This window comes from Ptychodera flava, chromosome 16, assembly GCF_041260155.1.
Source record: "Ptychodera flava strain L36383 chromosome 16, AS_Pfla_20210202, whole genome shotgun sequence".
Classification (NCBI taxonomy): domain Eukaryota; kingdom Metazoa; phylum Hemichordata; class Enteropneusta; family Ptychoderidae; genus Ptychodera; species Ptychodera flava.
The window spans coordinates 13,229,931-13,257,794 of record NC_091943.1 but is presented as its reverse complement, the minus strand read 5'-3'; the positions used below and the strand labels follow the sequence as shown (position 1 = coordinate 13,257,794).

The 27,864-nt window shown below is 36.4% G+C and overlaps 2 protein-coding genes across 2 annotated transcripts in view; both read right to left on the bottom strand.

Moving 5' to 3' along the window:
- LOC139114055 (L-fucono-1,5-lactonase-like) overlaps nucleotides 1-16,465 on the bottom strand; it is an 84,276-nt gene extending 67,811 nt beyond the window's left edge. The window contains exon 1 of the mRNA XM_070675545.1: nucleotides 16,455-16,465. The gene's annotated coding sequence lies outside the window, so the exon portion shown is untranslated. The remainder of the gene's footprint in view (nucleotides 1-16,454) is intronic.
- On the bottom strand, nucleotides 147-27,864 carry LOC139114056 (syntaxin-6-like). The gene is made up of 6 exons (XM_070675546.1): nucleotides 27,610-27,864; nucleotides 17,640-17,809; nucleotides 16,010-16,167; nucleotides 14,693-14,910; nucleotides 13,305-13,399; nucleotides 147-5,142 (listed from the first exon to the last, which is right to left on the bottom strand). The coding sequence occupies exons 1-6, from the start codon at nucleotides 27,642-27,644 to the stop codon at nucleotides 5,066-5,068; spliced, it is 753 nt and encodes a 250-aa protein (XP_070531647.1). The 5' UTR covers nucleotides 27,645-27,864; the 3' UTR covers nucleotides 147-5,065.

Genomic DNA, 27,864 nt, shown 5'->3' with positions numbered 1-27,864 from the left:
ACTGCAATATTTCTCAGACCTAGATTCTGAAAGAAGAACCCACAAATATTGAACAAAAACTTACAAGTGAGTGGACTGGTTATAACTGGTTATAACAACCAAAAATTTTTACTGGGTGGAACATTTGGCAAATTAATTTTATACTCTTCGGTGGATAACTTTGTTTTCTTTATTTTCTATTTAATCTCATTAAATGCTGAACTGAGAAGTATTTGAGCTACCTGAAGAGAACTCCTGACGTACAGATATGAAAATTGCCACAACTCTTTCCGATGAATTAATTTTACAATGCAAGAAATACATATTCTACAGTGGAATATGGAATCTGTCACTTGGAAATTTTACATTCAAACTTTCAGGTGTAAAAGGAATTCCTCAGAACATTACTGGGATATTTTTTAAATGATATTAAAAAAGAAGCAACTTTGGTGTGTTAACAGCTTCACACACATTGAACATGCAAATTACAGGTTAGGCTCTTTATAGCTCACCCTGACACCTATGTGTAAAGGTTTGATCCTGATGTTTCAAATGGAGGTTGGACTGGTAGACACAGGGGGATGGGGGGGGGGGGGGGGGGGTGAATAGGTTAAACCCTCTCCAGCAGCGAAATTCCATTCAAATAATGACATTCTTATCATGGGTAACTCACTGTTAGCCCATACCAGATGTCATTTCTGTCAGCTATAATGAACTTTGCATGAAACATTGGGCAATAATCGCAGTCTATGACATTCAATTCACAGCACTATAGTCAATGGATACCAAGCAAAGCGGATATTGACATTAAACAGATAAACAGGAAAAAACTATAGGCTTCAAACATTTTATATACAAATAAGTCAGATGGTTGGACACTGGACGCAGGTGATACATATTGCATGTACATCAAACCAGTATGTATGCATAAACCACTGAAATGTAACACTACCAGTGATATGTTGGAGGAGATAGCCATTTGATAATCTCTATTCAGAAATCAACAATTTGAGAATCTCTTTTCAGGAATTCACAATTTGAGAACTGAAATGCTCTAAATCACAAATATATACCCCAAACAAATTAAATCATTATCATTAGGTACATGCTGACCAGGTATCTGCTTTTCTCTCTGCAGTATTTCCGGCCATCTGTCAATTTTGTTTTGCTTTTATTTCAGGTGGAAATTTTTGATACTTATCTCCTGCAAGAAATACGGGCTACAAAGATGTATTATATGTCCAACGATGCAAATGACTTCTATCACAAAGGAAATACAGAAATGCCAGTTGTCATGGAGTGCTCTATAATGCACACCACTTGAACAAAGATATCTTCTATTTGGACAAAGTATTTGGTAACTATTTATAGAAATTTTCCTAGCAAATTGCTAATGATTCTTCCAGGGTACACACGGATGTGAGTTTTGCCTCACTGACACTGAGATGGTAAAAGTACCAGGATGGTGAAGGCCAGCATGACACCTCAGTAACATGGAGAAGCTCTGGTACACTACACTTACTACTACACCCTACCTCAGCTAAGATACATCTCAGAGAGATCAATCGATACATCTGTATCAGGTACATTTGCATTATCAACCCATAAATAAAACAACAACAACAAAAAAGACCCGAAAAAATCAGTAAAACCTCATTTAAGATATCATGCACAACACTTTTGACACCAGGTTACATTGGCAGTGATTTAAAATCCATGTCAGATAATGTGGGATAAAAGACAAAAATATGGAGTGTGAGCAATAATGAACATAAAGATCAAAAAACATAGCTTTACATAGCTTTAATATCACCTCACTTATCATAGCATACATTTATATTACTTCCCGGAAATAAAATACATTTGAAAATTTCGATAGTATTCATTGTATATAACATCAAGGAATAACTAACAGAATATGTGAACTAACCCTGTATTAAACTTGGGTGAAACATAGCGCTTGCTCACGCACAATATTGATTTAAAAATATATATGTACATTTGGCTTAATGATCACATCGTAACATATTATGGGACAGTACTGTATGTTATTTCACAGGACAGCACGTCATGACCCTGGACGAAACAGTACTTCAAATCAGACTGGTTTGTGATAATGTTACAGTTCCATTATTAGTACATAAAAATAAATATTTGTCAGAATTTTAAACAGGACTTTCTGAAATGAAGCTTACTGGGATGACAATGTTTGAACTTAGTTATCACTGATATTACAGACAGACTTCGTGAAATCTTATATTGAGGAATCTGATGGCTACAGCAATATTCACTGGCAAAAAAGGAGGAAAATTGTCAGAATTTTGTCAGCACAAGCCATGTCGCCCATGTAATGCTTTACTTGGTATACATTCTAGAATCACGATAAGCACCACCAAAATGTGAAGTTCTGAAGTCAGATCTGTTGTCAAATGTTGGGTCTTGTACACTTTTTTGTAACTTTCCTGGTCTCATTTCCATGTCACATTAAATCAATTTTTTTTTTCATTCAAAGATGTACAGTACAGAGGCAATGACAACAACAGTGATGAATAACAATGCACTGATCTATGGTTGGTTTGCTCTGTAAACTCACAGCACAGCTTTGATAATGTAAACATCAGGTTTTAACACTTGAAGAGGTTGTAAACTGCTCCAAAGAATAACCTGGCCCATGAATGATGAGCGCTTAATGAATAAACCATAAATGCTCCTTATCTCATTATAAAAAATGTTAGAAAATAGTCACATTTGTAAGACATCCCATGTCATTTGGTGTTTTTCTGATTTTTCTGATTCTGCACAAATTCAGCAATAATTGATAAAGACTGAGCAGAGGGTATGTGTAACCAAATCACAGGGAACCTAGGGGTGCCCAAGCCAAAGTTGATGTGCGTAGGGATGTCACCTTGAACTTGAGGGATATGTATACAAGTGTTCAAGCCATCCGTAATTCTTCATAAATAAGGTAAAGGCTGCAAAGAACCTCAGTCCGTTGGGTGACAATGTTCATTGCTTGTGCTTCATTTTAACCAATTTTCTAATCATAGAAAATGTCACACCTTTTATTCTGCATGACAAATTGTCTGCAAGTAATTCATCTTCTCTAGATGTATCTTAGAAACTGTAACACCCTGGTAAATATCAAAATTTTCTGTGATCTCCTTCAAGATGGAACAGAAACAAATTCAGCCAAACCTATTCAAAGAAGAATTTAGGATTTACAAACAAGCGGCAAAAAATGTTTCCCTACAAACCTAATGAAATCTCTTTTTTTTAAAAATATGGCTCCAAGATTTCATCATGAAAGCTACAATGAGTGAAGTGTTTTTCTTAAGTGACAAGACAGGCACCAATTACTGGAATATGCGGGTGCAGACTACAATTTTTTGTATCTTTCACATGGTAAAATACAATATTCGAGATTTGTTGGGCTTGATAATCCGTCTCTTTCCCTACTAAGGCATATCTAAACCCTGCTCTGTCCATAAACACGGTCAATATTTTACAAGGACTGTGTTTTAGCAAGTTCTGCCTTTAAAGTCCTATACATAATGTACATCACAAACACACCATTGTACACATTTTAGTTTCCAGGAACACGATATGACAATGAAGACCCTACTGCTTGGATCAGCACTACACTGTATAGGATACATAAAAGACGGTCTTTCCTCTAGAATTTTGTCCTTTTGGTTCAACTGTAAAAGACTGTATTAGGTCATTATGTATTTTTTGAGTCAAAAGTGAAATATACAGAATTTGGAAAGATTGAAAGTTTCAAAACGCTTGTTCTCATAAATGTAGAGTTTTGCTGTATGGGCGTAGTACATGTAACAGAAAGCACTGTGCCATATTGAACAGATACCGGTAACCTCGTCATTTTCAAGTCAAATACTGGCATTTGTAATCAGCAAGTGAATTCTAAACACAGCTGAGAAGCCTGCAACTTTGTGAAGTAAATGTTGGAACATAGCAATCACAAATTCTCCTTGACGGCATATTTCAAAGTAAATGTTTGCCTTTATGCAAATAACAGACTGAACGACCAGGTTTAAATGTGTTTGTAGCCATTCACTGTCACATTCTGTAATACAGCGTTCAGGGTTAAGTCTGTCAAAAATATGCTTTCATTTTGAAAATGAGAATCTACAAGGCAGGATATTTTGTGAAATTATGAGGGATAGATTTGCCAGAAGCCATTAGTCACAGAGCGATCATGTTATAAATATGATAAGAAAATAGGAATCTTCAATCTACGCTTAATTTCCAACAAATTGATTCTGACTGGAGCCCTGCAAAGTCATAGAGTCAATTACAGGTAATAAAACGGTTGTCCCTGTGATTATGTAATATGAGTTGTAACGGAACCTACACTTAATGTCCATAAATGGTGTGTAATACTGTATTGTCCCATTTCTGTCTTCTAAGTACAACTGAAACTGACCAACAAGCAACAGGAGACTGCCAACTATAGGTACTTTTTGTTGTACTTTACTTACAGGCCATGGATACAGTTCAATCTTCAGACTACAACTGGCAAACAAATTTCAAACAGGTACTGCGTGTAACTGGGCTGTTGCTACAGAATTAAAAAATTACACATTTTAAAGTTGTTAAATAAAAATTTGAGGACTGATTGCCAAACAAAAATTAAATGTAGCACCAACAAAGAAATACAATAGGACAACATTCCTTGAAAGAGAAGAAGAAAGATATACAAAAGATAAAATAAAAAGAAATCCATCGTTGATTGTTGAGAGAGACAGATAAGATTATGGATATTGAGACCAAGTACAGTCATGTAGTACTATTTACTTCTTTATTCTTCTCTCATGTGTGAATTTATAAATGCATGATATACAGGACATGAAATTTGATATATAAATTTTGATCTATAAGATCCCTTCTACCTTGTTCTGAGTTCAAATTCACTAAATATGTATCACAACGGCATTTTTTTTTTTGTAAAATGACAGGTTCTGCAGATACATGTCGGGCCTTCCTTGTTGCTAGTTGGTCTGACTCAGTTGTATAATGTACTGTTGTCTTTCTTTTTTACAAATGTTGAGAATAAATAACAGCTGCTTTAAAGTACAAAGAATAATACTATCACTACAATCATTATAATTATGAGGACCCCGATAGCCATCCACTGTCTTCTGTCTGCAAAAAGAAAAGACAAAAAAAACTTGGATTAGAAACATTTGATAATAAATGTATTTAAAATGTCACTTTTTATCCTTTAACCCCGACTCGGAAAATCAAAGTGAGACTTGAGTGGACACCGTGGGTCATCAGTATGTATTAGGGAGATGGTGCAGTGCCAAAGAATGTGAAATTTTCAGAAGAGTTACTTTCAGAATGTGCTTAGGAATACAATTCAGAATAACATTCAGACACTCACTATGTGAGATAATATTCTGTATATTCCAGAAGAGTCCTTTCAGAATGTGCTTTGGAATACAATTCAGAATAATATTCAGACACTCACTATGTGAGATAATATTCTGTATAGAAGTAACAAGTCATTGACATTGACATAGTCCCCACTTGTAATAGGAGTATTAGTCTTGATGGGGCAGGGAAATGAGGTCATTAAGAAGTATCACTGGAGTGTATATGTTCAGATCTATGGACACATAGGTCGATGTCATTGTTCCCATTTTGAAACAACAGGCATGTCTAAGTTATGGTTCTAAATCGGGAAAAAAGATCAGACCTCTAGCTGTATTGGCCAGCCAAGAAATACATATGTGCATAATAAATGAGGTACAAGATGTGACATCTTAAGGTCTACTATCCTATCAAAATTGAAGCGTAAAGAACTTGTGGTTACTGAGTTATGCATATATATGCATATTCAAGGTCAAAGGTCATCAAGGTCACGTGACATTTTGAAAAAAAAAACACCATTGTATTGCTAATTAATCCATATATGCCAAAATTCAGACCTCTAGCTCTATTGGCTTGCCCACAATTATATATGGGCATAATTAACGAGGTAAAGCATGTGTTGTCATAAGGTCTCCCATCCTACTAAATATAAAGGACATAGCACTTGTGGTTACCTATTTATTGACATAATCGTGTATTTTACGTAAAAGGTTATCGAGGTCACATGACATTTTGTCAAAAAATTTCTATCCTATAGTCTGTCCCTACATACTAAAAATCATACATTTACCTCTATTGGCTTGCTCAAAATAAGATATGCACATAATTAATGAGGTACAATATGTGGCATCATAAGGTGTCCCATCATATCAAATATGAAGGGTGTAGCACTTGTGGTTCCTGAGTTATGGACAAATATGTATATTTGAGGTCAAAGGTCATTGAGGTCACGTGACATTTTTTTCAAAAAAATTGTATAGCTAAGTTATCCCTACATACCAAAAATCAGACCTCTAGCTCTATTGGCTCGCTCAAAATTAGATATGTGCATAATTAATGAGGTACAATATGTGGCGTCATAAGGTGTCCCATCATACCAAATATGAAGGGTGTAGCACTTGTGGTTACTGAGTTATGGACAAATATGTATATTTGAGGTCAAAGGTCACCGAGGTCACATGACATTTTGTCAAAAAAATTGTATTGCTAAGTTATCTCTATATACCAAAAATCAGACCTCTAGCTCTATTGGCTCGCTCAAAATTAGATATGTGCATAATTAATGAGGTACAATATGTGGCGTCATAAGGTGTCCCATCATACCAAATATGAAGGGTGTAGCACTTGTGGTTACTGAGTTTTGGACAAATATGTATATTTGAGGTCAAAGGTCACCGAGGTCATGTGACATTTTGTCAAAATATTGTATAGCTAAGTTATCTCTACATACCAAAAATCAGACCTCTAGCTCTATTGGCTCGCTCAAAATTAGATATGTGCATAATTAATGAGGTACAATATGTGGCGTCATAAGATGTCCCATCATACCAAATATGAAGGGTGTAGCACTTGTGGTTACTGAGTTATGGACAAATATGTATATTTGAAGTCAAAGGTCACCGAGGTCACATGACATTTTGTCAAAAAAATTGTATTGCTAAGTTATCCCTATATACCAAATATCAGACGTCTAGCTCTATTGGCTCAATCAAAATAGATATGTGCATAATTAATGAGGTACAATATGTGGCGTCATAAGGTGTCCCATCATACCAAATATGAAGGGTGTAGCACTTGTGGTTACTGAGTTATGGACAAATATGTATATTTGAGGTCAAAGTTCACCGAGGTCACGTGACATTTTGTCAAAAAAATTGTATTGCTAAGTTATCCCTATATACCAAAAATCAGACCTCTAGCTCTATTGGCTCGCTCAAAATTAGATATGTGCATAATTAATGAGGTACAATATGTGGCGTCATAAGGTGTCCCATCATACCAAATATGAAGGGTGTAGCACTTGTGGTTACTGAGTTATGGACAAATATGTATATTTGAGGTCAAAGGTCACCGAGGTCACATGACATTTTGTCAAAAAAATTGTATTGCTAAGTTATCCGTACATACCAAAAATCAGACCTCTGGCTCTATTGGCTCGCTCAAAATTAGATATGTGCATAATTATGAGGTACAACATGTGGCGTCATAAGGTGTCCCATCATACCAAATATGAAGGGTGTAGCATTAGTGATTACTGAGTTATGGACAAATATGTATATTTGAGGTCAAAGGTCACCAAGGTCACATGACATTTTGTCAAAAAAATTGTATTGCTAAGTTATCCATATATACCAAAATCAGACCTCTAGCTCTATTGGCTTGCTCAAAATTAGATATGCACATAATTAATGAGGTACAATATGTGTTATCATAGGGTGTCCCATCATACCATATATGAAAGGTTTAGCACTTGTGGTTACCGAGTTATGGACAAATATGTATATTTGAGGTCAAAGGTCACGTGACATTTTGTCAAAGCATCTCAGATATCTGCGTGAACGGATGGACTCACATGGATGCACTGACGGACTGACATGACCCAATCTATGAGCCCCCTGGACTTTATCTGTGGGGACTAAAAACTGTGTCACTGCATCCTTTTTGCAATATGAATACGATGAGAACTAAAATTTTATTTTTCTTGGCCTTATACATGGGAGTCTATGGACTGCCTTATACATGGGAGTCTATGGACTGCCTTATACATGGGAGTCTATGGACTGCCTTATACATGGGAGTCTATGGACTTCCTTATACATGGGAATCTATGGACTTCCTTATACATGGGAGTCTATGGACTGCCTTAAACATGGGAGTCTATGGATTGCCTTATACATGGGAGTCTATGGACTTCCTTATACATGGGAGTCTATGGACTGCCTTATACATGGGAGTCTATGGACTGCCTTAAACATGGGAGTCTATGGATTGCCTTATACATGGGAGTCTATGGATTGCCTTATACATGGGAGTCTATGGATTGCCTTATACATGGGAGTCTATGGATTGCCTTATACATGGGAGTCTATGGATTGCCTTATACATGGGAGTCTATGGAGGCGAAAACTAAAAAGTCCTCTAACACGGCCAAATTTGATCACATTGTGAAACAAATCAATGTGCATCTGTATGAGGTAGAGTACTATCCTGTTACAAAGTTTGAACGAAATCGCTCCAGGCGTCTCTGAGATATCTGCGTGAACGAAAAAAGTCATAAAATATGCAAATGAGCAATTAATTAATAAGCCACACCCACCAAAATCTAATCAGATCTAAGTCTCATCATGATAATACCAAATACCAAATTGCATGACATTGGACCTAAGGGTTCTTAAGTTATGAGTGGAACAAAATCTGTCTACGGACGGACGGACGGACGGACAGACGGACAGACGGATGGACGGACGGACGGACGGACAGACGGACACACACAGACATTGTGGCGACATAGGACACCTTTGGTGCTTCGCACCACGGTGTCCAAAAATGTGTATGATGTCATAGGTCACCAGGGGGTCAGGGTGCAAAGGATTAAAGGTCACTTTTTCAACTGTATATAACTTATTTCTTGTCAGATTATGATATAAATGTACACAAAATGTCACTTTTTAATGTCCATTTTTAATTTTTAATTGTGTATAACTTATTTCTTGTGAGGTTTGTAGTGTTTCTGGAAGCCGGTAAAGTAAGACATTGAATTTTATTATATGGTGCAGGATCCGAGATACATGAATATTCTATGTTGGTAATGAGTCGATGAGTTTCTTGATTTGCATACATAAACAACATTCATTAACATTCATCGCATAAATGATTATCATTCATCAATAGCGTTGACCGCGATTTCAGGTTTGTTACTAAATATAGCTGCAAGCGCACAATTTCCAACAATGCTGCCTATAATTCAGACAAATTTTGTTGTTATATGCACGGCTTTTGTTGTAGCTTGTCGTCAAAACCATAAATTCATACGAATCATTTGACATTTTGTTGCAATTGTAACACTCACAGGTTATCTTTTCATCGTGTATGCTGAAAATGCGGACGATAATTAATTTATGCATATTAATGAGAGAAAATGTGACATCATTTGCGATCAGCGCTATTGTACTTTGAGGATTTGGTGAATTTTATAAGTATTCTCTGGTAAATCTGCTTGAGTTTACACTGTTTTAGCAAAAAATTCTGCAAGCACAAATCTCACAGCATCCAAGCCATTTATAAATATATCTCCTTCCACTTCAATATTGTTATCCAATTATTGGATTTGGCATATCTGCCGCTGTCCAAGGGGACAAAATTGATGAAGTATCCATCATTGACAAAATCTTTGCCATTTTTCTCCCTGTGAGATCTGATTTATTGCATTCTGCCATTGTAAACATGCTCCCTCATTTGGACACTGCAACTCCACCATTCACCTTGTTGTCAAAGTAACGTGTAGGGCAATTCAATTTCTGGTACACATCAGACACTTTTATATGCTTCAATGTACACGCAATATCAGTGCCCCTATTTGAATATGAGCATCCAGGAATTTTCCAGCCCAGTGAGCCATGTAACGACTGGTTGCCAAGGTTACCAGTCTGATGACACCAATGGGAACTACAGAAGCTACAGCTACTTTCATTCTATATACAGTGATTTCTACTTTCAGTACATCTTTCGTGTAAAGTACACTCTCAAAGGAATTTAGAATAGTGTCATCACGGTACGACATGAGAAGTGCATTATGGAGTCTCCAGAATGAAGAGATGAATTGAAATGACAGTGTCAAAGACAATGATGTTTCAAAAGTTTTGAATTATTAGACAATACGGCTGAATTTTAAAAATTTGGAAACAAAATTAAGGCTGTGAAAAGTCATGATGTGACAATATCACAGTCCGACTATCTGCATGATGTACCTTCTGGTTGGAGATTTATTGATGCTTGTGTGTCAAGATAATGGCTGACTGCTGCCTCTTTCAAATCCCGTCGACTGTAGGGGATTTGTCATTATGGCGTTGCAGTATTCAAATGATCTGCTTGTGAACAGAAACGATACGTTTGGCAACTGACCATTAGAAATACTCCATCTTACAGAATATCATGACTCCTTCCACAAAATTGAAATGAAAACCAGAATAATATCATTCCAACAATGGTGATCATGTCCCTTTATCAAGTTCACTACCGACTTCCCCTGAGGAAAAGTACACTTGTCACCCTCAGCCATGGCTTTCAGACATAAAATTGATCCTACATGTAGGTGACCTAAATACTTGCATAAGACAAGACTGACATTATGATACCAAACTTAACTGTGTATTTTACCACAGTCCCTCTATCGTGGATAGAGGGACCGTGATTTTACATTCTGAATATTTAATCTTGCAATGAACCAGACTAATTCCAAATGATGATACAGTTCTGTTATCAATATGTTAAAATAAACACTTGTCCAGAATTTCTGATCAGACTTTGTTTATTGCCTATAGAAAGAGACACAGGTACAAAAGAGACACTTTGATCTGAATATCTGCCAGCCATGGCCAATTTCACGATGAAGTGACATATATGATTTAGCAACAAACCTACTGTTGCTCTCATTAGTCCGGGTCAGCTCCAAAATTGGAGACGCTATACCATAATATTTTCCCCCTCTCATTAGCCAATCAGCGGCCAGCGCGCCATCAGTAAAAATTGTATTTCCTGGCAACCTCCACATGCGTCCTTCGTTACGTACGCCATACTGTGTCGAACTCCCGCGCCGTATTCTGTCATAATGTCGAACAGTTGTGTGGCCACTCTGTCAAAACACAATTTCAAAATCGCGTACCAGTTTTATTCTAGCTAAGACAACCAAACCCCATATATCGCCGTGATTCCTAGACTCTGGCTTGAAGTCCTGCGAAATATAAATCGTGTACCTACACAGATCGTTCAGAATACCCCATTTGTATCGGAGATGGCAGCGATACAAATTCTACCGTATGGGGAACAGTTGTGTGTGGCCACTCTGTCAACACATTTTCAAAATCGCGTACCATTTTTAGTCTGCGTTTGACAACTACAAAACAGGTATCGTTTTAAAGCTCTGACATTGCTCTTCTTTCTTGCAAAATGTTATACGCGTACCTACACAAATAACCTTTATAACAGTATTTCTAATAGAGATGACGAACATCCACAAAATGATTCTCGGTACTTGAACGAAATCGATAAACTGGGGGTAGAAATGAATCGTCAATATTTCGAATATTTGTTCACTAATCGGACTCCTTGTTGACATGACCTTCTGCAGAACACGTGGATTATGTTGACTGTCGAAATTCGTCGAAATTCACAAGACAGGGGCTTAATAAGCGGCCCAAAACTGCCGATCACACTTGGTGGGTAATTTGTGACCCAGCGTGACCTGTACTTTATTAATGATGTAATCTGGTCGATGATTGGCTGAATGCCGGAATACATTATCATAATGAGTCTCCAATTTTGGAGCTGACCCGGACTGCTCATGCTGTTTTGAGCTGAGTGGAAAAACCATTAAGAAAATCCATGAGGGCAAAAGTGGATGTCAAAGTGGCTGGGGTATATTTGTTTGCATCCTTAAAGCAACGATTTCCTTTAACACTGGTATGCAGGAGTATTTTTCAACCCTCTGAACCCTGACCTCCTGGTGACCTATGACATCATATAGGGATTTACCAAAACACTGGAATGTAGGAGTTACTTTCAACCCTGTAAAGATTTACCCCAAAATTGGGTGCAAAGAGTCAAGATCACTTTTGTTCAGTATTTCATCCCAGTCTTACAGTCCCGTATTGTCAATTTCAATATAGCTTGGTCACCGACTCAAAGCTTGTTTTGACAAGTACGGTATATTACAGGAGAAATGCATGGAAGGATATATGACTTTCATACGGCTGGCTTTGCCAACAATTTCCTCTAATCAAATATTCAGTGCTTCTCTGACGGAACATATGCAAAGAAAACAAAATTGATATTTCTAGACAAAAGAAAAGATGATGAATTTTTTCCAAAGCTCTATTGCCGTCATCACAAACAATGTACATGCTGTTATGCTCATTTCCTTCAGGATGGGCCATCTCATTCTGGTTGAGGGGTGGTAACACCTGTCGTAGGAATGGCTCTGATGAGGCTTACTTTTTTTACAATACTCAATCATGTAGGCAGAGTGAATGGAAACACTATTATAGATTTATAAATTAATTACTCAGAAACACTAGCAATTCAATAGAAACTGATGCGCAGGTGTGGACAGCCTACATATTTTTTCACCCGACCAATCGGCAGATGAAAAGAGCTGGGGTGTACCCTGCTGAAAATAGTGGGGTTTTTTACAGTGATTTTTCTAAAAAATATTGCCATTAACTTGTCTGTCAATATTGGCTGGACCTTGCTGAAAATATGGTTTTCATGATTATTTGACTTAAAAATTTGGCCAATGTTGACATGTCTGTCAGCTGGAAATATGGCTGGTTGGTATTACAAGTGGTTTGAGCGAGGTACTTCCACAGTGAACTACAGATAATCTTGACTTACAACTGAAAAACACAGTTAATCTATTATTATGCTTCATTGAAAAGACATGGTTATTCTGATTATTTTGGAAAAATAGCATTTAACTGATAATTATAAGAAAGTCTACAAACACACGCAGCCGTTACACTAGAGATAGAATACTCACACAAGGTTTTTGCACTTTGAGTTCACATTTACAAAGTACAGTTGCTGATCTTACGAATGGATCAGCACCAGTTATTTTATTGGAAAATCAGTTTTTGATATCATGATTCTGCCCAGCGATATGACAGGTCAAATCAAAGAAGAGATGTCAAAAGAACAGAATAGATATTTGCTCTCACCATTTGACATTCTTGTAACTTTTGCCATTTTCTTCATAACGCCGTCAAGCTTTGAATCTGTTCTCTCCATCTCAGTTGAGAAATCATCCAACATTCTGTCATGTAAAAAAAAACATATCATATTTTTACTTTACCGGTACATTATAATTCTCATCTATTGATTCATTTATGTATCTTCATGATGGGTATCTTTTATATGTATTTATCTGACAATACACAAGAGGGAAGATTGTGCCTTCTCTTCCCATGTTCAACTACTTCAAAATATTTGGCACATACCTTGCCATATTATATTCACTATGATGGGAATCTTGTTGTTGTATCTGTCGTTCCAAAAAAATTATATTTCTGATCATTTATATTTTACCTTCCTTTACTTCTGCATTTCAATATGGTTGTCTATAGATACACAAATTTCAGAAGAACGTAGACACACGTATGCAATGGAGATCTGATTAGGTTTCATCGGTTCATCCTATGTGGGTGCGTTCTCATGCTTTTTGATTCATTTTTTCTTTTCAACCAACTCTAATAAGCTGACAGTAATACCAGTCATTTTCAGAACATGGCTGATTTTGATACTCTTACAGAATAAGGCGCCAAACTACAATAGAGTTCAACTGACTGAAGTCTGGTAATGAACAATTAGGCACCTTAATTGCCATACTATATTCATCATAATACAAGGTTATTCACAAAATACCAGCATTTATGTCCAATTAGATTGTACAGCGGAAGTACTGTCGTATGATCTAGTCAAATTTTACTGGAAATGTTTAAATGTACAGGGTTTTGAGAATGCTCTGTCATACAATATACGTTGCATGCTCTTGAGCAAATTGGAAATACGATCATCGCATCCGCTAAGCATACAGAATGAAAATTCAACCCGCACAGTGCAGCGCACGTGCTAGAAATTGTAGTTCCGTGGCATAATTTTGCATTAATTTACAGGTTTTGGACTGACCATCATTCACTGCTTGACTTAATGATTGTTAGATGAATATTTTTTAAAAACTACAGTGAAATATCTTGTTTTCCCAGCGTTTACATTAACTGGTATGAGGTCAAAGGTCAACTAAGGTCCCATAATACCAAAGCCTTTGTACTCAGTGTCAATTAGACTCCCTGTCTTCTACACCAAAATTTACTGTACAACGAAACCCCATAGGTTACAGACATAGGTGTATAATAATTAGAATATATTCATTAAATATTAAGAATGGGAACTTGCACTGTGATACAAAAGATGTCAAGAAAGAATAACAGTATGGAAAACAGTGTAGTGTGCATTCAAAATATCTGACAGTTCCGAAACAGTAAAATAACAAAGCCATCAGGGAAACTAAACGTTGCAAGGTAATATTACAGATGAATATCATACTTACACAGCCTGTTCGTCAAGTTCATTGCCGATGGTCTGACCCATGCTTTTTAAAACGGTAACAGAATCTCCTACTTTTTCTAACTGCTCGTCTTGATGTGACATTATCAGTTGTTGTTGTTGTCTCGTGTCATCTAGGTATCTTTGGTTGGATTGCTCAATGTCATTCTCTAACCTAGTGTACTTGTCCTGCCCTCTTTTTGGTCCGTTTGGCATTAAACTCTGGAAGAGGGAGGGAAAGATTGGTCGGGAAAGAACTGTTGTGAAGAAAAATCTCTCATATCCCTTCATTGGCTAGGTGATGGGGTCCTCACCTAGCCTGATGTTAGTAGCTCTTTGAGTGCCGTAATTTTTACCACCAAAATTATAGTTCAACATTTTACCAATTTTTATGAATTTTTAGGTACTTTTTTTGATAATTTTGAACAAAATGGACATAACATTTCACTGGCTACAGTTTTTTATCAAAATTTTGGAAAACATCTAGAAAATGTTGACTGGGGAAATTTTTAAAGATGACAAAAATTGACTTTGGCACTCAAAGGGTTACAGGTGTATTGTAACCTGTTCCAATTTCGCCACAGTTACCATGGAAATAGAAAATCTAACCAATCACAGATTTTAAGCGGGTGGCTGCTTTTTAAAAACAGTGCCCTAACATGGGCATTTTGAATATCAAGGAATGTCCCTTTGAGCATATATGGGCATATTTACAGGTGACTGTACACCTTTAAGCCTTCTGTAGCCTGGTTCAATAAGCTGGCATAGCAGACCAGGTTTAACTGTACATTTGCTTTGGGGCTAGCTTAGCGAGATTACTGAGGGCACACTGAGGAGACATTGACGCAATTAAATGTAAGGCAAAAATTATAAGCTGCATAGTAGACTAGGGGCTGTAAACAAATATCACAAAGATGTCAAAGTAAGAGAACAGGTAACAGGTCAATTTATCATCAAATTCACAATAGACTGAAGCTACATTTAAAGCAAGCTTTTTTCTCATTCGACAAACAGACTTATTCTTCTAACCTGTGCGAGCGTGAACATTTTTGCCGATGACACACTACCAAATTAGGATCTTCGCATTCTCAAATTAGATATATGCATCACACAAATTGAGAATTTAATTAGGTCGGCAACAACTATTTGATAACTAATGAAACTGTAGACAAAAAATTGCTAAAATTACACTTTACTACCCCTTTCATTGCCAAATCCTCGCATGAACTCGTTATTTTGGAAACAGAATTGGGTAACTCCATTGGGTGATGGGGGTGAAAGGGTATATGACCCATCCAACAGAGCAACTTTTGGAACCCACCTGTCTTGATTTTCTCTCTTCCCTTGACTTAGTACTGGGACTGGCCATATGGTCCTTCATTTCTTTCACCAGCTCTTTGGTTCGCAGGACAAAATTTTTTCTCTCTTCGAGTTCCGGTAAATCTATTTTAAATTTCTTGGGATTCGTTTCTACAATTCGTAATGTGGCGTTAAAGAAAATGTGGGGTTGAATTTTGGAGGCAAAGATTAGCCAGTCTAAATTGTCTGGTAGTGAAAACACATGAAATTAATCAAACTGCAGTAAAATGAATGATACATTATATTTTGTTGCGTCAGTGCTAGACGGTCGTAAGTGACATTTTGGCAAAAATTCAATCTTCTATTGAAAATGATATGAAATGATTTATCTTGCTGGCTTAAAGTCAAACAGTAAAATTAATGATAAATTACATTTCCTGCAATGTATTGAAATTTACAAGAATGGTACAGAGAAAACCATTAGCAGTACAGTTCCATAAACGCAGCATTCACAGAATTACTCTTTATGGACACTGAAGTTCTCAAATATGATGATCCAAACAGTGATATTTTACATTATTAACTGACCTGAAAATTTGGTTTAGATATGTGTTTCCTAAAATGATAATACATTATGCATCAAACCAGCGTACGTGTTAAGATAGAATTTGTCCAGCAGCTTGGAATAAAGTCTTTTTGGACAAAAAACTGTACAGTACAGTATTTTCTATGTTTTGGATGTTTACACAAATAACAAATCAACCAGGTCATTCTACCAAGTTATTGCCTTTATACATATCCCGTTCTCATCTATAAACAATTTAGAATAATTGACGTAGTGTACTTGCATATATTTAATTACTTACATTTTCCAGAAAAACATGTTGTGCCTTCATAAATTGTATGATTTTTTTCACCCTGGTGCTATCAATATTATGTATCAAAACAGCATATATATTTATAATAAATTGGATGGAAACTCATACTAACACCTGATCAAAGGACATGTTGTGATGACAATGTTGGTGTAAGCTTGCGTAGTACTCTCCTGATTAACCCTTTGGGTGCCACAGTCAATTTTTGTCGCCTTTATAAAATATCCGCCTGTCAATTTTTTCAAATTTTTGCCAAAACTTTGGTAAAAAAACTGTAGCCGATGAAATGTGATGTCCTTTTGCTCCAAAATTATCAAAAAATGCAGAAAAAATTCATAAAAATTGGTAAAATGTTGCAGTAAAATTTTGGCGGGAAAAATTACAGCACTCAAAGGGTTAAAGAAGAAAGTTCATCTTTGAGATCAGTACATTCTACCAACAGGATAGCTCTCACTTCATCATGTGGTATGAATTTTTCATCAACCTTTTGAAGTGCTTTTTCCATGAAAGCATGCATAGTTTCCTTGACAACAGAGATCAAACATACCATACAGTCAATATATATCCATGTAAGAATTAGGCAGCTTATGGAAGAAAATAAATATTTATGTTTCAAAATAGCGGCTTTGTAGGGCTGACTTGGAAAAAGTTTGATATTTCAGTGTGAGTACCATTGTATTACTGTTGGAAAATAACTTTAACTGTGAGCATCAGGGTATTCAGTGAACTTTCACCTCAAAGCTCTGAACTTTGAACTTATTTTGAACAGAAGGATATCAATCGTCTCATCTAAGTCTTCCAAATCCCATTCTATACTCCGTAAGCTATTCCTCAGTTCATTTGTTGTCCAATCATACTCCTCCTTGCTGACTGCGCTAGGGTCTTCAAGTAACTCACACCATCTTTGGTAAAGACTTCTTGCATTGCTCACAGCCTTCTGAACTTCACTGAAAAAGGGATGAAAGATAAAAATAAAAGTTAGGCGTGCGAGAGTTGGCAAGTCCGTCCAATGATGATTTATATTTTTTGCAATGGGCCAACTATACTCCCCTATTTGTCTAAACATGGAATGAACCACACCATTGAAAGCAACAGTAACCATCATTTAGGGGACGACACTGGAGGAATTCACAGGGACAGCAGGGTACAGAACAATGACTGGTGATAGTCAGCAGATATAAATGTTACCAGTGCATAAAACGCATAGTTGTAGTGATCTGTCAACATGAGAGTGTGTCTGATGTGAATGTAAATATACACACATACTTTTCAGGAACAAACAATCTGGACAATCTATGACATCAACTTCTTGTGATATGTGCAAAGATACAATTGGAATGACTAGATAGCTTCAACAAGGCTTCGTGCGAGTATGCTGATGTGCAAGAATGGTATTTCATATGACTTGGTATGGCCACAAACAGAAGAAACTCCTCTGTTCATTGTATTAAATAGAAGTTTTAAAATTCAGTCCAACCATGACATTTTTCGATTGCCCCTACCACAACATGAAGACTTCTGATACATAAGTTTTAATATTCATAGTGATCATGAAACCTACAAGTTGTCATTTTTTGCAGTTAAGGATACGGACAAACCTATTGACTACTAGATATCATCATCATAGACCACTCTCCTCTGTGCAGTGACAACTGGGGATATTAGCGCAAGAGGAGTAGAAATTGTGGGGCAGAAAAAAAAAGGTCACACTGGTAATTAGAAGCCTATTGTTTCCTATACCAGAAGTAACTTCCACTTTCCAGTCAACGTAGACTACTAGTTGGATGAAAGCAAGGGCAGACATCAAAGCTGCTCTTGCAGAAAGCTGTTCGTAAGTTACTTCTTGGAAGTTGGGCAGGAAGGCAATTTTTTTATGAAGCAGTGAGTATGGAGTGGGCAAATGAGCAAATTTTCCTTATGAGCGGCAGTGGAAATTGGTTGGTAGGAAGTATGACTTGGTTGGTTTTGGGAGTTGGCTGATGGAGAGAGGAAAAGCATTTGGTAATCATATAGCAGTGGGGATTTGGGGAGGAAGGAAGAGGGCCTAGGGAGATTTTTAATGGGGGAGGGGAAGCAGAGGGATTACCTGATGGGAGCTGGGAATGGGAAAATCTAAGGGCCAGAGGGGAAATTTTCCACATTGTAAAAGCATATATGTTTACAAGCAAACACCTCCATTTCTCAAAATCAGTTGGTCGGCTGCCCCTGTGACAGCATACACATTTATTCCCCACAGCCTCAGGTAATTACTCAAAATCAGCTGGTTGGCTATATCTGTGACAGCATACAGCGATAACCCTTCCAGTTTGTATTTGTTGACTGTGGTGATCATTTTCTCTTCAATTTCAGTATCACCTACTTGTTGACATTTGATCAGCCACAGCATGACATCTGATCCAGTATGGACTTTTGTTCTCCCATAAACAAGCACTGGATTAGTTATGTGTTGTGTTAAATGACTCTCACTGCTGGTATGTATTTGTACTGCAAAGGCTATTTCACAAGTAAACAAATGTAAAATAAATAGTTGTCTGATAATTACAACTCTCACTATGTTTATGCTCAGAGGTTGGAGAGTAAGTTGACAAGCTGCGATCCAGATGTCTGTACATAACATGACAGAATTATATGCTTGTTCTGACCTTGCTTACTGGTACCCTATTACTCTTGAAATAAACAAATAAATAAATAAATAAATAAATAAACAGATAAATAAATAAAAAAATCCAATAGAGCAATGTTTTGGATTATATTACATTTGGCATTATTTATTTTGGCATTTTATATTTAAGCAATAAAGCACATCCAGCGACGATATACCACAAGATTTTGACCAGTTCACGAATATATGCACACGCGATAGTGAGTGCATATATATGAAGTGAACTGGTCAAAATCGACTGGTATACCGTCGCTGGGTGTGATTTATTGCTATTATATCATAACTGTATATTGAAGTTCTGGCGTGGAACATCAAAGACAAATTTTTGCTAAAGCTGTGAGCTTGCGCGTATGCCAACCATGGTATATTGCCAATATACCACGATTCTTTTCGCGTCTCGACCAATCAGATCTCTGTATTTGCGCCATCAATATACTGGTATGATATAATTATCAATATTCACAAATTGGCATGAAAATTGATGTTTTTCCTTTGAGTAACTTTTATCATTCAGACTGAATTAATGCCTTACTCAAATATCTCATAGGCAAGGATTTGTCATTACGATTCCCGTATTAGCATGCAGGTGATTATCTTGAGAAATCAAGAATTACAAAAGCTGGGCAAAATGTCCAAGAAAACTGGAACTCTCCAAAATCAGCTGACAGTCAGATTGAAAACACGGCAGAACAACAAGAAAATAGTGCTACTGCTATACCCTAGGCTTCTGTGGTACAATATCTTTTGTACTATATCTTCAAACATGCTGTATTGTATGAAAGTAAAGCATTAGGGATGGAATTTTTAGGCATTCTTATGAGTCAACTGTTATGATATGTGTTACATGCAGAGTGGTTCAAAGCCCCTGGCTGGTACTGGGAATATCTCAAGGTTACCTATTCTATTATAGTTCTTTCTACAGAAAACATTGAACATAATCTCGTTATGCAAATACCTGAGATTGTTGGGTTTCTCAGCTTATTATATAAATGTATACTTAAAGGGCTTGAGTGGCTTGTAAATCCAGACCTCAATTCTGAACCACCAGTATTCACTAATTCAGTAAATTTGTGCTATAGTTCAGGACATTTATTACAGTATAAAACTCCATCAGCTGTAATATTTCTTGTACTCTCAACTATATTTGTTTTTTATGTAAAATACAGCTAGTTTCTAATATCATGATGATAGTCCTAATATCATGATGGATTGCCAGATCTTCAACTTGTCCAGTAAGTTTGTGTTTGCGATGTCCTGTATATGTTATCATTGAAAACATGTATTTTACATGTATTTACATGTATTTTACAATAATCTACACAAGATTTCATTTGTCAACAATTACAATGCATTCTGTACATGGTGCTTCATGTTCACAGATTGGGTACTTCAACATTCCGTACTTTCAGAAGGAGAATAAGAAAATATATTTCTTATACACAGAAGAAATAACATTTATTACAGCTATTACAAACAGATTTATCAGCCAAAAATTACCATTTATAAAATATTACTGAGGACCTTTTGTTATTCTTTGCAGAGTTCTTAATAATCGACACTTTTACCTGTAGCTAGGTTCCACCTCATTATTGTAAACCTATCATGCTGAACACGGGAGCTAACTAATATGGGGGAGCTTAGGGGGTCCATGAAATGTTTGTCAGAAAATCCAACTGTGAATCAAGCACTTTTTCTGATGGCTTTAATAATACAATATTTAGCTTTCCTATAGGAATGTTTTGAGGTCATCATCCCTTGTTTCTCAGCACTTCAAATTGAATAAATCTACCTTTGGAGCAAATACGTGAGTTTGCTAACATTTTCAGCATCGTCAAAGTTTACACACTTACTAAATGTACCTCTGAGAATTATCATGGTTTACATATACTTAGAAGATCAGTAAGTTTGCCAAATGGAAATGTTTTTGACAAAGCCCCTTCCTTTTACTTACTTCCAATCCCATCACACATATAGTAGTGCAAGTCACAAAAAGCTATCCAACAGATTTTTCTACAAAAGCACCCTGAGGCTGGACAGTCAAACGATAATGAAATCGTGACAGAGGAGCGTCTTGTGAAGTCTATGATACCTACAGCGGCCATGTTAACATTCCAAGTCAGCTAGAGATCACTACATGTCACTGGTATTTATCAGCACTAAAAACAGCATGATGAGATACAAGGCTGAATTATTTCAGCAATGCTGTTTCTGGACTGAGGTTTAAGAGGAGAAGTTAGTAACTGTTCCAGCAACACTGGATTTTCTTAAAAATGGCTCACCATGCTGCATATTCCAGTTTCTAAATCCATCGTTTGAAATAGACTTAGCAAATTATATAGTTCCACCCTTGTGATGAAAGATGAGTGCCTTGTGAGGTGATAGAATCCCTCTAAAACTAAAAGTAGTATTTTTAATATTAATAGTGCAAGCTTATTTCAATACCATGAAAATTTTGTATTTTGAAACATTCTTAATTTAGCAATGATAGTGAAGATTATAAATATTGTGACAATGGGAGATGTTTTTCTAAAACAATTCTTCATACTATATTATACTGTAATATTAATTATGAACTGAAATTCTGTAGTAGCCCTTTTATTTCTTTGACAGCTGTAATTTAATTTGTCCTGTCCCTTTGTACAAATAGGTTTTTACCCGCAGAGGCACACCTAGCTTTTGTGATCATACTATCACTCGTTCATTTCACCAGTGTGATGAAAACACCACATCTCACTTAAATTTATTCCTTAAATTTACTCACTTCAATACAGCATCAACAAACCTGCATGCTTTGGGCAAGTCTAAAATGTAAAATTTAATCACTGTCACTATCCCTCAACTTTATTTCTGGCCAGCACTGAAATGTTTGACTTTCATTTGCTGAAAAAATTCAAGGAAATCAATGAAAGCTGCCTAGTTTCCATGGCAACAGTTGCAATCAATTGATAATGACCTTGAGTGGCGCCAATCCAATGAATCTGAGGAAAACAGTGGATCAACCTATACCACTTTCATTGAAAAGTGGATCAACTCTACCACTTCATTGAAAGAAAATATAGCTACTTACGCTATGTCATATTGTATACGCGGCTGGATGTTATATATCATTTAGTATCTGATCCAAACCCTGGTATTAATTATCATAATTTATACTGTTTTATACAATTATTTTCAGTTGACCTTTTCAATAATAAAGTTACATCTGAGATATCCTGTTTTCAGTGACAATTAAGAGAGTATACAGACAAAGGTTGCTGTTGAAAACATCATATATCTCTCTTCAGAACCACTGCCCTGCAGCCAGCATTGAACAAATAATTTGAACCCTCGTGTTTTCATCATATTTCAGTATTAGATTAGTACAGCTCAATTTGCTGAAAATACATTTAGGGCTGTTTTGAATACTGAGCGACTCAAAACACATTTTCCATCAGAAAAATAATTTATGTATAATTTACGGCAATTCACATGGTACTAAATTGAAAACTACAATGAGATAAAAAATACTGTATGGTAATTGTAATGTACCAGAAAACTCTGTGAAAATATAGGAAAGAGATTATTCAGAATCAATAGATTCCCTGTACATGAACACTTGCATTCTGGCGAATAATTATATCAAATTTCAAGCACAGTCTGGGGACATGGGTCAGGCTGCCATAAAAATCTTCCAAATCACATTCACAAGCCAAAGGCAATACAGCAATAACAAACTGAATCAAATAATCTACAACCTCCAAGAAAAGAACAGCTTCCTACACTGTGTTGTAAATCATTTCTGGTCCCCTATGATACTCTGTATTAGTATCCATAACCCCGTTGGACCTAAATACAAGATTGTTCTTTTGTGTTCAGGGGGTATATACAGGTTATCATTGACTATATGAACACATCAATAGAGCTCATCTCCCCTGGCTGCATAGACAGTGGAGGGAAACATCCACTGTATGTGCTCCAGCATCGTTGAAAATTCTGGAACACTTCAGTCACAAGTTTTGATAACACTCTGACTTCATTTGTTTTCATGGCTATTGAACTGCCTTTTCAGCATGTTGTAAGGGTAGATATGGGGGCACTGATGTACCATTAACCTGGCATGACACTGCCTTGGATTACACCACCCATGATACATTTGGAAAATATGCAGAGGTTATCCCAGGTCATGCACGGCCCATTCACTGTCAGGCGATGTCATGGTAGGCACGATTTTGATACACCTTTTTTGGCACTAAGTGAGCTATCAAAGGAATCATTTGCAGTAGAGCATGGCAAAAAATGTACTAGTATTTGATTATATATAAAGAGTCAGTTTTATTATCTTTGGACATTGTTTTTTATAATTTTTGTATTATTAAAAGTTAATTAATATTTGTTGGGTATCTCGGTACAAGCTGATGGATTGGTTAATAAATATACCTTCAGCCCCTGCTGCATCACCAGTAGACAGAATAGATAGGAAAACAAAGTATACTTGCCTACATTTACCAGAAACATTTGCTAATGAGCCAATCACTGGTTGGACAGAAAGCTAATCTACCTGTATTGTACCTTGAGGTAATATCTGGCTCTTTAGTATCATGCATATGCATTAATAGTTGAATTTATTATTCTAGTTTCTAATGACATAGAAATTGACCTAAAAAAACAGTGGGCTTTTGTTTTTACAATGGCTGTACTTATTAAAAATTCTCCATCTGTTCAAACATTGTGAATTTCCCTGATTCTTGATTTGTTTGGGTATAAATGAATAATACATATTTATAACACTTTGACAGAATCCATTGGGAAATTACATTTGAGCCTTACAGTAAATAATAGCAATATCCCTTGACCTGCCAAGGTCATAGGTCACCATCAGGTCAAGTTTGTTATTACCAATATAGCAGAACATGTCCCATATGTTGCATTCTAACAAAGGCTTGAATATTTGAAGGCCCCGGAAAACACAGATACTGTCAAAATGATTTTTACTGACTAAACTGAACATGCTATGGTACACCATGCCAAGCAGGTGAAATACATATAGATTCTGCTCAATATGGCTTTTTACTGACTTGGCTGATGGGGAAGTGGTAACTATCTCTAGTATCTGGCAGGTTTAGGGACATAAATATATACATAGGCTAAAAACTGGGTTTATCAATACAGATGGACTGTCAATGATACACTGGGTGAAAATACATTGTTGCGTTGATAAAATGTTGTGAAAAGTCATTTTTTTTGATACTGTACTTTTCTGGAAGAACAATGCTCTAAGGGTTAACCAACCAAAGAACAAATATGAATCATTTATGAAAAGTGAATGGAAAAGATTCGAGCAAAATGGCAATATGGCAATACATGTAATGCTATGTTGCAGGTAGCAATGTATCTTCAAAGTTTATCTGTACATAGGCGACTTTTGCACTATTTGCATATCAAATTCAGAGATATTTTGACATAATCCTGATCACGTAGTTGTTATAAGACTTGGAAAGTGTCAGTTGATAGAAGTGTTCTTTAAAAAATAATGTGCAATAAATGATGATCAGAGGTGTGAAGTACTTTGTAGAGAGTGTGTGGAGAAATCATTTCTAAAAATAATGGATTTAAGATTATACTAATCAAAACTTTGATTGGGTGTATCCAGCAGTCAGTATACATGTCCCTTTGATTGGTATTTTCATTTGAAACCATAGCAACCAATATCAAATATTTCAAAAACAACATTCCAGTCCAGTTGCTGTGACCAACATTGGAGGAGGCACATGGTTTGTGAGATGGTTCTGATTTACTTCTCATTAACTCTCACAATAACATCACATGTTGTGGTTTGACAGGAGATCCCCTTTGGAATGTGTACAGGAATGTTCAGTCCATGAATAGTAACACTGTATGAAGTGTGAATTGGCACAGCTATCATCCAGTCTGAATGAGCATGGAAAACTGACTTAACGAGGTTTGCTACTTCATCTTTGACAGTTGAAAATTAAGAATAATTGCAAGGACTTAGACCCAAGACCTTCAACATCATCGCTCTGAAACTGTGATATGTCCACACAATACAAACATACAATAATTTACAATATACTGTACAAAACCCTTCGCTTTGAAAAAATCTACAGAAACTGCCACAATGCAAACTGTGTTATCCCGCTCACGTAACTGGAGGTCTTTGTAATTTGCATAAAGATTAGATCAGATTTAGATTTGGAAAATGGTTAACACTTTGATTCTATTAACAGTTCCGCAACACAAGCGTAAATATTCATTCCTTTTTCTCTCCACAGTGTGAAATAATGATTTGATGAAACCAAATGTGAAGGCACGTCTACCTGGTATTTCTTGAGCAAAAAGAAATCTGTCAGTCTGGTCATGTTTTCATCATAATTGGGGACATTTGCCATTCTCACTTATACTTTTAAGTAGAAATTTAAGATATTTTTGGACTGGTCTATGGAAAAATTGCATGTATGAACAGATGATGTGGCTATTTTTACATTCCCATGCAGACATACCAGCCTATCAATCTTTTTGTAAGGGGTGGTACTGTACCAAGGTAAATTTACCAGAGTTCAAAGTCATGTTATCGGCTTCCCCTGCTTTATCAATGCAATGGTATAGCGATTCCTAAACCATAGCAAACCATCCGAATATAATATTTTGACATTGTAGTACCGTAATACTACTCTTTCTGTTTGAAAAAACCACTAAAACTGATCTAAAATAATTGACTGAAGACATCCATCTTCATTGCAAACATTTCTCTGACCACACTCGATTGTTTGACTTTTCTCTCACTGCGTGTATCATGATCATTGGTGTTACAATTTGTAATGTCTTGTATAAAATTTATCCTTTGCTCCTTAAGGTAGAACATGCCTCAGGGAAAGAAATTCGGACTCACAAACTTTTTCAATACTTTTCTAATCTACCACTTCTTGGGGTTCATTTTAAAGCTCTTGATGAAAGAAAAACCTTGAATGTCTTACTTTTTCGACAATTGAAAATTTTCTTTTATTCCATAGAGTTAATGTAGGGATGGTGGCCATTTTGAATTTCAAATATGGGTAAATCTTGGGTAGTTTGTTTCCTATTACCAAAGTTTGCTTTCTTGATTTTGAAAGAGCATTGTTGAAAGATTCCTTGAGGAAAGTTGGAGCAAAAGTTTAAGTCTTCCACTTTCGAGGCGCATACTACCTTAAATCCTGAAACACATTTTGGTCAGACAGCCAATGCTATAGAGTGACAAGTACTGAAGTAGCGTCTGCTCATTTGTTTTATTGGAAAGTTACAAAAACATGACCAAAACAAGACATGAAACTGAAGCTTGACAATCATTCAGCTATTGTTTTGAACAATATGTGAGGCAATTGTGCTCATCGTAATTACACGACCTTGACCGAGGAAACTGAGGAGAAATGCAAATTTTTATAGGGCTTCCTTGTGCACCTTTCCAATAGAAATATACCACTGCAATGGGAGCAATGATCTCTACCGCAAATATTGTGTGAGTAGATCACTGTGACATTGGGGCGTTTCACAGTTGAAATTTGGCGATAACAAAATTACTGTAACTTGTAAGCGACAATATCGTCATATATTACCTCATACCTGTATCGTAAAATAACGATGTTGTAGTGTCGACAAGCGTATGCGTAACGTGTGCATCACTTTGAGTGACACTGAACGAAATTAACCTTTACAAATGCTACATTAGTATTTCATGGCCTGTCCATAAATAACAATGGACACACCGGTAGAACTTGATCATGCCATATCATGGCCACAGACAGCCTACGGTCACGCTCAATATCGTTCACGACCGTATTTCGGGTGTAACAAATGTGTAATATTGTGAATGTTGTGATTGGCGTGGAGCGGAAACGTCTCGTTTACTGTTATGAAAAGAATATACTATTCCTTTTAAAGATTCAAGCCATCGTGGCTGATTGTATTGTAAACCTCACAAACACGACTGGCACTTTCATCAGGAAGTGCTCATAACACTCATGTACGTCACAATATACAGTACAGGACCGTGGTACAGGCAAAACCACATTTACACACTAACGCTGTCAACAGAATCCATCCACGCATACTCACTCTTTCACGACGAAAAATGGGTCTTCCAAAGACATTTCGGTCGTGCGACGCTGTCTTCACCAATATGGGTTTCTTAAGATATGCTTCTGTATAACGAATACACGATTGATCTTAAAAAGAAATCCTTTCCGTAACAATAATAACACAAACACGCCGGTTCAGTCGACGTCAGGTATAGGCCTATCCTATTTCGTGGCGAAGATGGCTGCTCGCCAGGATCATGTGACTGCTGACCTCGTGACGTCAAAGGAAATT